Genomic DNA, 13,227 nt, shown 5'->3' with positions numbered 1-13,227 from the left:
TACTGTATAAAATATACTTGTTTCTTTTTATCCTCTATTCTATATTTTCCTATTTCAAGATTGAGGTCCTGTATGCATAAACCATAATGGACATACTATGTATATAAACCAGCATATTTTCAAGCCACAACAAATATAGGCAAAAAGATTTCATCTGATCTTCCGAATCAAGCACAACCACGTTACTGTCTTCTTTCCTAATGAGGTATTCACAAAATGATGCAGACAGGTGTGATTTGAGAAAAACCTCCTTGCTACTATTTAGAAACATATGTAGAAATAAACTATGAACTTACATCTTCATTTGTTGTTTGATTGGAGCTGATCAAATATGTATGAAAACCTGAGAGGCCAACAATGGACCATACTGAGAAAAAACACACCACAGCTTCCAGCACAGTAATTGAAAGTCAAGGAAATATACACAAATGGAAAAAAATCCAATAAAAAGTAGTTAAAAATCACAACATTCCATGTAATCCACAAGTCCCTTTAGATCTCTGGGGTACTTCAAAGGGGTCAGCAAAAATTAAACTCAGAAAAGCAAGACTACTGCCAGTAGGCTTTATTGTATAGACCACTGAATAGTACACCAGCAAATATTTAAGGGTTTGCAAATTGAAAAAGGCTAGAAACTACTCAACTGCTGAAATTCAAATTTTCATGTTCATCCTGTAAGAGTCATCACACTTGTATTAAGACAGGCAAATTGATAAGTAACAGTAAATAATGGGTTTGATGGGGTGAGGGGAAGATCAAAGACAAGAGAAGTAACCCAAGGCTAGCTGAACACCAAAAACTGAACAGATGTTTGTACAAATGCTTATTGCACAGTGTGAGTCTTCAGCCAGGACTAAGGGTTCTAGATCTCTGCTCATACGTATGGCAACAACAACTGAGTAAACTGCATCTCAGTCATATGTTCTAACTGCTAGACTCTCCTGTTTTTCTTCTGTTACTGAAGTTAAGATGCTGATAGGCATCCTAACACTAGCACTGAAGTGCACTAGTCCAAATAAAATATAAAGTTCACTTGCTCTTTCAAGTCCCCCTAATAACTGGACATATTCTACGTTACGACTGTGGGGATGCCTGAGTGGCCCAGCTTTGGCAAATGGCCTGGAAAGCAACTTTTGTTAAACCTGTGAGTCTAAATAGGTGCGGTGGCATTGGATATTCAAACTCAGCAGCATTCGCCCAAAACTTATGTTAAAGAGGAAGCCTATCAACTCCCAGCTCACTGTGCTGCTATTAAACACCAGTTGAGGAATTACAAGTAGACTTTTTAATGAAGACATCAGTCTGATTTATAAGCAAATCACAAAAATGGCAGAAAGATAACTTCTGTTCCCAGCAGCAGTCAAAACTTGGTTTGGTATAGCCACAGGTAAATCTGCTGGAATCTGTCGAGCCCAGACACAGCACCATCCCTGTCAAACATCGAGTAGTCAGCATCCAAACAGCAGACTGTCAGTATGAGGTGCAATGTACAGGGACTTGCACTCAAGGTACAAGCATGTGAGCTCTAGGGGTGTTCTCACTTGTGAGTTAAAGGGAGCGGCACAGGTACATGTACAGCAAGAACACCCTCACCTCAAGAGAGCAGCAAAGGTGTGCACATGCACATTTGTGTGCATCACTACAACTTTTCAAACGACCTGTATTTTCATTCATTATAAACTGTATAACCCAAATGTTATACCCATAAAGAAGTAGCTAGGCTTTAAAAGTGAGATTGGTATACTAGGAAGATCAGTCAGCACTCAACACTGCATATACTAGAGTTTATATAATTCCTTTAACTCTAAAGGAATCATTGTTTCAGCAATAAGACAATAAAGTTGCTTCTAAACTTGATATAAGCAAACATAAAGAGGAACCTTCTATAGAAAGCTTCCTGCTATAGTTTTTTATTTATATATATAGTTTTATTTACACAAAATAGCCATGAACTCAAAATACATCTGCTTTGAGAATGCTATTTTCTACAACACTTAATAGGTTTTTGGGTTTTATTTTAGGGAACACAAATCAACAGCAGAAGGAGCTTTGGTTCCCATAGATATAGATCAAATGAATCAGTAGGAACAAGATGATGGGAAGAGGATAAAAATAATCTGTATATTAACCATATCAACCTTTAGTATAGTCACTTTCCAAGACAATGTCAAGTCAAAATTTTCCAGAACAAGGACATAGCCTTAAAACACAGAATAAACATCCTGAACGTAACAATGGAAGAGAAATATGACAGCTCCTCACCATTACACAGAGACACAGACTGGAAAATGCATGGATGGACATGTTTGCAATGAAAAATCCTAATGTTAGTTAACAGCATAGAGTTTTGTATTGCAGAGCTGCTCTCCCCTAACGAACTGGGAAACACCTGAAGTCCTGGTGTAACTTTCCCTACAACCTATTCCAATCAGAGTGGTTTAAAGCCAGAAAAGAGATATTTGCATCCGAGCAAATTTTCTCCAAAAGCAGCAGGATGACCACAGTTCATTCCTGAGCAGCATGTTCACTACTCTTTCCCTCTCGTCTCCTCCTCAAACTGTGTGAAGTCAAACCAACACAGGACAGGAACTCTGACTCAGCTGACTGTTAAATGGCCATAGCTAAAGCGAGGAGTACAAGAAGAATGGATAAGGAAGTAGACTGTTGGCAGAGGGTTCCAGAACATGTAAAAGAAGGAAACAGGCCAAAATATTATGCACAATACAAACTGGGCTTTGAGAGGGTAGAATTAGTACAGAAGGCTGTAGACAAGCACTGTTGGATAGAATCTACACACCAGAAGGAAGATTCACCTGGTCAGATAATAAGAACCTTAGAGGCAGAAGGGCTCCCTGCAACCTGAACACACCACTTATAGGATGTTCCTCACCACAATTACACTCAAAAAGGTACTGAAAAGTATATTTCTCCTCTCCACAGTAATTCCTACTGACAAAAAAGGGAATTTCTTTCAGTTCAAAACTTCTTTCAGTTCACTACATGAAGGGACATTTTTCAGTTCCCCACACCAAGATCCAAAAAGACTTCTGGAACAGCAAGTGTGGTTTATGTTAAATGAATTAATTAAACCTGAGTCCATTAATTAAAGAGAAACACAAAAACCCAATATATGCTCAACATAAAGTATAGCTTACTAGCATATTATAGTATAATTATCTTTCTAGCATAATATGATATCTCACACAGGGTTGTTAGCAAGATAAAAATAGCAGTGTTCTCTGTGCCTGAGTTGACTGGCTCCAAAGCAGCATTTCCAATAGTATTTGGACAATTTAATTTTTACTGTTGTTAATTGTAACCAAGCTATTAAAATGTCCAACATATCACTGTCAAATCAGGCATTTCTAGAAGATATGCTACGGAGCCATTCAAAGCAGCACATCTCTGAACATAAATTATGAATTAATAGCCCATTGCTCCTGTACAAAAAAATCCTTAAGTGCATAAGCGATCACATTTTGATTTAAGAACAACTGAAAGCTATTCTCAGTTTGGAAACAGTGTGAAAGAATCATCTTTTGCAAGAATTGATTGTAATTATTTTAATTGGAAGCTATGGTCATGCTATTTAGAAAAGTTTGTGATTTGTAAAATTATTTGTACAAAAAAATCCGAACAATGGCTTTGTTTAAACAGGGAGTTTACAGCTCAGTGACTCTACCTGATGAATAAAAACACAAAAAAATTGTATCTGCAGAATTTGACACTTGGGAAAACTATCTGGAAAGGGAGGTCTCTATGCACAACTCTGAAGGACTCTTCCTACTCTTCTGTGGAAAAGCAAACTCTGTGAGGCACAATGGACAAAAGGGAAAGAATTCTTTTTATAGTATCTTTGTGAGAAGTGCAAACTGTTTATTCAGACACAAACCATTCAAAATATATACATAAGGAACAGGAAGCCTACGGTCTGTACAGAAATGTAAGAAAGAAATTAACCAGTAGTTATGTCAGCTTCCCATTTTTTCATTATGTTAGCTGCTTTCTGACTCCATTCTCACTGAATAGAAAATATACAGAAAGCTCTCATGAAGAGACAAATAGTACCTGGAGCATTTAAAAAACAGAACCACAGAATAGCTTAGGTTGGAAGGGACCTTAAAGATCATGCAGTTCCAACCCCTCTGCCATGGCCAGGAACACATTCCACTAGACCAGGTTCCTCAAAGCCCCATTCAAGCCAGCCTTGAACACTTCCAGGGATGGAGCACCCACGACATCTCCGGGGAACCTGTTCCTGTGTCTTACAACCTTTATTGTAAAAACTGTCTTCATTTTGGCCAATCTAAACCTACCCTCTTTTCAGTTAAAAACCACTGCTTCTTGTCCTGTTACTACAGGCCCTGGTAAAAAGTCTCTCTTTCTGTTTTTCTTATGAGACTTCTTTATATAGTGACAGACCACAATAATCTCCCCAGAGTCTTGTTTTCTCCAGGCTGAACAACAATAACAGTCCCTGTGTACGCAAGTTACATATTGCTCTGTAGCTTAACAGAAGTTAATATTTGAAAATGACTACTCTAAAAACACAAGAATAGTTTCAGGAATTGAACTCTTTGAATACAGCATATGGTTTCAGTTGTTCCAAAATCTACTTTTTCTATCCTGAAAAGAATCAGCCATTTTGGATACTTTTGGACGTAAAACCAGGAGAATTATTGAATATTTTAAGTGAAACCACAGCACAGGCATAGTGTAAGATATATTTATGAAATTCACCACAAAATATGAAGCATATTTCATCACATATCTATCAAACTACAGATTTATCAAACTACAGATCTTTGTCAAGAGTACTGCTCTGCAAAAGATGAATAAAAACCACTCTGGGCTATAGTCTCTTTCCTACCTCCAACATGTGGCAAGAAATCCTATTGTGCAGGAAGTGATGAAGTCATTAACTGATAAAGTCCCAAAGCACATATCCAACAATAGCAAAAAAAAAAAAAAAAGCAAACCCACATCTCAGATGTTATTTTGTAACAAAATCAGCAATTTGTTTCAGAGAAAGGATATCTTGCAGGACTGTCCTTCAGGGCATTGAGGAACCCTGTTTGTTGAGAACCTGTAGAAATAGAACACAAAATTACCAGCTGAGTAAGAAATTTGCTACAGGCTGTTTTCATATAGTTAAAACAATTAATATTTGAAGATAATCAAATAATCATAGAATAGATTTACTAATATGAATAGGAGAATACACTGCGCAGCAGCAACAACATTGAAAAAAACCTGGGTAAGTTATAAGGTTTAACATCTGCAGGATATTTGCTCAGTCATACCACATTGATGCACGCATACTTTCCCATGAACAAGATTTCCGATTATTCTTGTTCTTTTCAGACCTAATATGGAAACAAAAAATTATAACCTCCTGTTTTATTTTTAAATACTGTTTTTCAAAGTAACTTTTTGACTTCGAAAATTTATCCTATAGATTCATATTTTTCAACTTTCCATCCTTTGTTTTGGAAGCAAGCTTTCTTGACTATAATCCTGCTCCTATGCACCCTATGCACCTACGCCGAAGATTTTTCTAATAGGTTACTGTTGCCTCTTGGCAAATAAAACACAATCTACTAGCTGAAAAAAGCTCAAGAGAAGCATGAGCTATTCAACTAGAGATGCAAAGCATGCAGAAGCACTTGGGTTCCATAACCCTGAGACAGTAGTCAAAAAGGGTGATTTGACAATTTCCTGGTCGCAGCAAATGAATCTTCGGTAGAAACTAACTTAATGTGACACACTGTAGGCACATAGTTTGAATTTTACCATCTAACATAACTGATTTAAATCCATCAGGTTGAAAGTCCTCCTGCAGAAAGATTTTCCACTTAGCTAAATTAATCTGAAGACTTGTATGGAGAGAAGAATCTTGTCTTTATAAGAATAAAAAAATATTCTCTAGATCTATCTGGTCAATTTACTGTTTGCCATTACAAAAGGAAAGTTACTTACCTTGTATTTCTGAGACTTTTCAGATTCTCATAACTGATTCTTATTCTCAAGGTACAGGACTAATGGAACTTCCCCTACCTCCTCTACTGTTTTTTAGGTTCCTTAATGGCAATGGCAGCAGGTAGGTGTGATCTCTACACCCTACTGCTGGTCACACTCCTCTAAGCAGTGTGACCAAAACATCAGAAGGGGAGGGTTCTTCACTGCAACAAACAGTTGAAATACTGATGCCTCAAACAGAGATGAGTAACTCTGAACAAAGACACTGTTACTACTGAAAATGCGTTCAGCTTCATGAGATGGAAGAAAGTCTTGCAAGACAATACCTTTGATATTTAAAATGAGTTTTATGATCTTCAAAGATATTATGTACACACACTCTTAATCCTAGCAAGAGCAAATTTCCAACGTATGCCTCACCACTTAGGCCTTCCAAAAATTATAAAATGCCAGCTTGCAAGACGTATTAGAAAAATATACAAATTTCAAAATCTGTCCAAATCAAGGGGCATTAAAATAAAATAATTTTGTCAGGTCTTATGAAAATGTACATGTATGACTTTGAAACGCTGTAGAAAGGTCATAGTTCCAGGTCTAATAACTGAGACTTTCTTCAGACACACTAACAAAAAGCAGTCTATGCCAAGTGCAAAGTTTCAGATTAAGTAATGCTAAATGGTTAGCATCAGCTGAACAACTACAGGGCTGCAAAATAGAACACAAACAGTTGAGCGGTAACTATTAGAAAGGTAGATATGAGGACTTCTAGAAGCACGGTAGGCACAGAGTAGAGCGATCAATGTGATAAGAAAACTTTATTTGTAAAGAACTCTTTTTTGGACACTGCCAAGATTACAGAAGACAAATCCGAAAGCTGGGCTTGAAGCCCCAGTGTAGCAAATAAACATCGAGGAACTAATTGCATTTTGTACCTGCTCCCATTGCCTTTGAGGACTGACCAAACTTTGGAACTTAAGGATGTTTTTCCCTGCCTCATCCAAGGTAGACAAACCTCCATAGCAAGAATATTTTGCAGCTGGTAGACAGTTTAGCATTTAACATTTACTATACATTATCTGTAACACCTACACAATGCTGAAGTGTTTCTCAACCACAGAGAGGCACAATTAATTACTCTGCTCTTTGTCTAAATCATACTTAGAAATGGACACTGTAAGGTTAAAATCCACTAGATAAACCTACTTGACATACAGTACATGAAATATTGACATAATATTGGTAATTCATATGCTGAAAACTAAAGAGAAAAGCACTGCAGTCCTTGTGAAATGAAGGGAGGCTAGTGTCAAAAGTAGCTTTACATTGTCAGACTAGTAATGTTTTCAATTACTGAACTCTAGTTGGTAAGATGGCAGAAAAAAACACGCTTCCTTCTTCTTAATGTAAAAAGTATGCATGTATATATGTATATAAAATGTGTGTATATATGTATATCTGTGTGTATGCCCAGATAAATGTCAAGGATTTAAGTATTAATGGCAAGTGTTCTTTTTCCAACAACTACTTTTCCCTTTTTAAACAACTGGTATTAGAAATGCTGTATCTGTTAGTGAGAACAACTTGTTTATTCAGACTCCCTCAAAATTAGGCACACCAGTTCTAGTCTATGAGCTAGATTTCTGAGCTATAAGGGAGTTGCTCAGTGCTCTTATCATTCTTTTGTGAAGAACAAATAAAAGCACAAGTCCTGCTTTTTAAAATACAGCTTTTCCCAGCACATTGTAAGCAATTTAGAAGAGCACAAACTAACATGTTTTTTTCAGGAAAACATTCTCTAATATTACCATTGTCAAGTTAGCTTTATAAATGTCTTAAATACCAAAATTATTATTTCTACCAGGTTTGTGTTGTAATACAGAATACAAAGAAATAAATAGATCACATTTCCAAAATGGTTAAAGACCTACTTTTCAAGGCAATATCCTACATAATTAGTGAAAAAAATAAAACATTCCAAAGTTTCCTATGATAGTGAGTTAAAAAACTCCAACATACAAAAGATCTTTAAAGACAAGTCATATAGCCTGTCACCATAAATGAGACCATCATCATATAGGAGCCAGCAAAATTTGTTAGGGGTGTGGAAAAAAAAAGACAACACCCAAAAGAGTTCTGACCTCAAATACAATTCAGAACACAAATAAAAATCAACTTCAAACTCCCGAATATTTATCTGATTCACTTCATTATGAATTGGTTATTCTCAGAATGTCTATGCAAATGAAAATAATGTGTGTTAAAAATAAGATAGAGAACAATGTAAATTAAACAGCAAACAACCAAAAGTATAGCTCCAACCTATTTCCTAGTAATTTACCTGTTTGCCTGGATGGCAAGTGACCCATGCTTACAGTTAAAAAAAGCACATAACAGTTCTTTGGGTAAATGATACTACCTGTATACTTAGACATACAGTATGTGTGATGCTTTTCCAATAAATCATCCATAAAAGGAAAAAAAAAAATTAAAAAAATTAACACTGTATTAAGTTAAAGCTACTGCTAAGTCAATGACTGTTATGAATGGGGCCTGCTATAGACCAGAATGGGACTCACTGGGGATTGTGAAGCTTCAGAGAAAAGGTAAATAAACAAATAATAAAGAAATAAACCCTGAATGATCAAAATATTAACTTAAAAAACTCAAGCAAATGGCTACATACGTAATCTGATTTCATCAGCATACTTACGAAGGATGACGTGGGTGATAACGAATGCAAATATAAAGACTGTCAGAAAGGACAGAGATAAAATAAACATATAAAAAAATCTGTAGTTTCTTTTCCCCACACAGTTGCCTACCCAGGGACAGTGGTGATCAAACCGTTCTGAAATGAGAGGCAGAAGAAAAAAAAATGGAAAACAATTAATAAAATGCTGTTTATTCAAAAAAAGCTCTCTGAATACTACATTAAAACTCATGATTTAACTGGCATTTGCAAAGTAGCTGCAGAGAAGTTCTTATTTAGAAAGGAAGAGAAAATAGAAAAGAAAAAAAGGAGTATTTTAATGAAACTTTACAGTTTTTCAAGAAATCAAAGCATGGTTGAGGTGAGTTCCTGTTAAACTACCAGTATTATTGTGATAAATTGTGCTGTCAGATCAAAATGTATGTATTTATCCACTGTCACATGGAGCATTAGCAACTCAATAGTACGTGATTTTTTCAAAATAAAGATTTATTTTTTTCTTTCAGTGCATCTTCTACTCAAAATTGGACTTTCTGAGGTTGTTTTACTTATATCTGTCATGATCACACCTCTGACTTATGTATACTATCATATCACCCACCCATTAAGGAGTATGAAATATCTACACCTTCCCACTTCCTTTTACTGCTTCACTCAAGATACTCTTCATTCCAGACCACCTATTTTTCCACTTGGAGTCGACACTGCCATACAAACCCATTAAAAATAGCAAAATCATTCACATAAACCATTTTTCAAATGATAATATTTAAACACATAGTATAAAAATTGGTACATGTAATCTGAATGCTGTTACTCTTTGCACAATAGGCTCCATCTCGTTTTCACTAAGCCAAGGCCTTTCCAGTTATTTCCCTAAGGTTAACTTGTTTATGAGATAGGAAAAGGTCAGGGTGGATCAGAAACGAGCATCCCCAACATGGGGGAAATGTTCCAGCGCTGGAAGGCAGCAGGGGGAACAGTTTGCTCTGCTTCTCCCCAGGCAGCCTGGACCCACCCTCTGTGTCCCATATGCCGGATAGTGGAAACAGAGCTATTGCCAGGAAACAAACTTGCATTGCCTAACTTTATTTTGGAGAAATGACACTGATAGAATTTTAAATTTTTTAAATCAAATCCAAGACCATAAGACAGATGCTCTCATTCTGACTCTTTCTCTCACTCTCTGATCCTAGTCCAAATTCTGGTTTGTTTTCTGTGACTTTTATGCCTCCACTGACGTATGATATCAAACTATTTGTAATTCCACAGGAAAGGCGAGCTATAAATTTGAAGTCCTTAAGCCCTGTGTTTAAAAGGCACACTGACCAAGTGCATCAGTTTATTTTAGCTATGGCTTTATGTTAAAGACCTACATTAGAGGTTTTCCTGGAAGGATGTATTATCTTAATTAAAAAAAAGTCAAAACAACATGCGCAGTGGATTTCTGAGTTCACCAGACTTTCAGGGGTTTTCTAAATGGTTTTGCGTGACAGTTGTTTGGAACACAAGTTTCTGCCATAAATCTGTTTCAAATTCCAACAGGGCTATTCAAGGTGAAGTTACTGAACTTCCTTAGGATAAGGCTTCAGAATATTTTGATTGAATGACTACTGCTAAGAATACCAAGAACTAAACACTCTGGATAGATGATATTACCTTTATTCATTGCAATACAATTGTATTCCCAAAATAAATTGACATTGCCTTTGAACAGTGCTTGTCTTTAAATTTGTGCTTCTGAATGGGTCCTTATATTCTGATAAACACTTCATTTAAATTTATTCACACATACAACACATGAGCAAACAACACCACAAAGAAAGATACAGTTACAGAGCCTTTTTAAAGAGCATAATCCTAGGGTACTTTTGTACCCTACTGCTAAAAAATACATTACATGTCTTGGAAGACAAATTCTGTACATATGGAATCATTCTATTCTATGCTGACACAGTAGGAAACAGCAAATTATACTGACTTAAAGCTGTTTCTAGCCATGAAACAATACTTAGAAATATGTAGACATATATTTGATACTCAGATAAATGCAGACAAAAATACAAACACACACATACACACAACCCCTCTATGTGTAAACACACATCCACACACACACACACACACACACATACACATTCCTTACTAAAGACTGACTTGGTATTTTTAACCTACTTGTCACTCCTCTCCAATTTTCATCTTCAAACTTTCCTGGTGAACTCTTTTTTTAATAAATACCTTTCCAACCATTGTGAAGCTAAGTAACTACCTAATATGTCTATAAAGGAGAAATGGACAGAAAAGGCTGGATAAGAAAAACTGCCTCAGTGTTTAACTGGAATCGATCCTAATGAAAAAAGGTATGTATTAAAGGGTTTGCATGAATGTTATGATAAATAAACTGGGCCTCATTTTTCTCAGTCATAAAATAGAAAGGCATATGACACATGCCACAGAACAGCATATTAAAAAGTAAAACATTCTACTCAGAAGAGCACAAATACGTAAATGCAATTTAATGGTAACAGCTCGCAAGCTGCTCTGCTTAGTTATTAATGCAGGAGGAGACTGCCAACCATGTCAAAATGAACAGACAAATGCTAAGCAGAAACTTCTCACGTTTAAGAAATATAAAAGCTATTAAATCCGGAGCTGCTTTTTTTCCCTTAAAAACAGACACAACTTAATAAGTACTAATGAAGACATAACACAGTGTCTTAAGGTTCACCCTTGGTCCCTCCAGATGCCTACTAACTGAACAACCAATTATTTGGTAAAGGAAGCTCTGTCTGATATTTCTACTTGGCTTGGGCAAACTTGGTAGCAAAATTACGATTTAACTTTACAGAGAAATGAAAACTACTGATGCTGAGACAAACTGGAATTCCAGCCCTTGCAAACTTAAAATGCAGAGAAAATAGAAATGCAACCTCTTATTGAAGAATAACAGACTGTTTAGAGGTGATGACTGCAGTTCTGTTTTAAATATTTAGGCTATAGTTAACGTACTGCTGTATTTGATCATACATTTGTGACAAGGTTAACGTAAAAATATTTGAGAGAAATTAAGAGAATGAAAACATTGGTAATACAAACACTTGCCAATGAAAGTATATTAGAACTCTTAATGAGGGAGGAAGAAAGCTGAAAGGGCTGAAAAGTTTTTCTGTGGAAGAATCTCATGGATAGAAAAGTTATGACAGATCATCCTCATGCATTCAATTTTAAGCAAAAGCAGCAATATATTTGCCTTAACAATGTGGTGTGATGTTGCAGCTATATCTACCTAATCAACAACTGCTGCTAAAACAGATGGTCCAGCTTCTACTCTTTCAGCAGTCCTGTGAACAAACTTTTGCCTGTGTCTTTATGGTTTCTTATTCTTAGGTCAAGCCTGGTGTTCATTTTACCCTGTGGGGAGCTGGTTGACAGAGCCAGAAGAACTTAAAACCGTGATTTTCTATTGCCTGTCTCCTCAGACCAGCTCATCACAGTATCAAACACCAAAGCCATGCCAAGTGAAGAAGTAAGAACACACTGTCAGCGAAGGAATGAAATGACACTTTCAGAAACAGCTAAGTGTTATTTCAGTGCAACTGTAACACCAACCTTAGTACATGTTAACACTTATCACAACTGCAGGAGAAATCTTGGAGATTAATTTTTTAGGATCTGAGAACAAAAGCTGAAGCATGCAAAACAGACTGAGAAAATGTGTGAACAGTTTACAAGGTGAAGCATCAATGGAAAGAGGAGATGATCAAATGGAGACTAAAAACACTGCTGTAAAAATCACAGAAAACCAAAGAAATAAGAAACCTCAAGAACTGTCAGTAAACCTGTAATTATGACTTTATTTCACTAGTCTTTCCCAAGTGATCAGTAACTTCGAATTTAGATAATAACTTGTGAGGATAGCCAGCATCACCATAACCAAATTGAAAAGATGAGGCTTCACAAGATAACTGAGCCAATCTAAAAGCTTAGTAGCAGTGAAAGAGATGGTCACACACTGCATTTCCTGCCACTTTATCCCACCTCCTTTTTTCATTGTGAAAGCTCATGATGAATCACATCACCTCCCTGAATTGGCAGGAAAGAAATAAGGGAGTTATTTTGTTCATTGCCCAGTGGGAAAAACTGACTTAGCAATGGCGGTGTGTTAGCAAGGCTGTGAGAACAGGCACAAAGGAGAGAATCACACAAGTAGGATGATGTTCAGATCCCTTTGGAAACCACAAGCTGTCACCATGACTCAGTGGTATCATTAACACTCACTTAAGTGGTCTCATTAACACTCACCTAATAATCTATGCTAACTGGATCACAGAAGAACACCTTACCTCATACTTGGGACACTTCTCATTTTTTACCTTTCCTGAAACGTTTACATTTGAAAACTTGCTTGAGAAACATTAACTGCTGGATATCTCAGATTTAAAATAAAAAAGAGAACATTTGCCATTTTAATAAGCAATGGCCTTATAGATGGAGTGTTTCCTTCAGAAGCCACACCAAAGCATGTTCCTTGCTGCTCA

General features: G+C 36.3%; 1 protein-coding gene across 4 annotated transcripts in view; it reads right to left on the bottom strand.

Moving 5' to 3' along the window:
* Positions 1 to 13,227, bottom strand: part of ZDHHC14 (zinc finger DHHC-type containing 14) — a 100,570-nt gene that overhangs the window by 12,867 nt on the left and 74,476 nt on the right. For all 4 annotated transcript variants that reach the window (XM_017834908.1, XM_017834910.1, XM_017834912.1 and 1 more), the window contains exons 4-6: positions 8,690 to 8,827; positions 5,038 to 5,086; positions 297 to 399 (exon numbers count right to left, since the gene is read on the bottom strand). In XM_017834908.1, the coding sequence (XP_017690397.1) occupies positions 297 to 399; positions 5,038 to 5,086; positions 8,690 to 8,827 (290 nt within the window). The remainder of the gene's footprint in view (positions 1 to 296; positions 400 to 5,037; positions 5,087 to 8,689; positions 8,828 to 13,227) is intronic.

The sequence above is a fragment of the Lepidothrix coronata genome, unplaced genomic scaffold, assembly GCF_001604755.1.
Source record: "Lepidothrix coronata isolate B3197 unplaced genomic scaffold, Lepidothrix_coronata-1.0 Scaffold245, whole genome shotgun sequence".
NCBI classification, from domain to species: Eukaryota; Metazoa; Chordata; class Aves; order Passeriformes; family Pipridae; genus Lepidothrix; species Lepidothrix coronata.
Note: the sequence above shows the minus strand (reverse complement) of the source record. Positions and strands in the feature narration are given on the sequence as shown.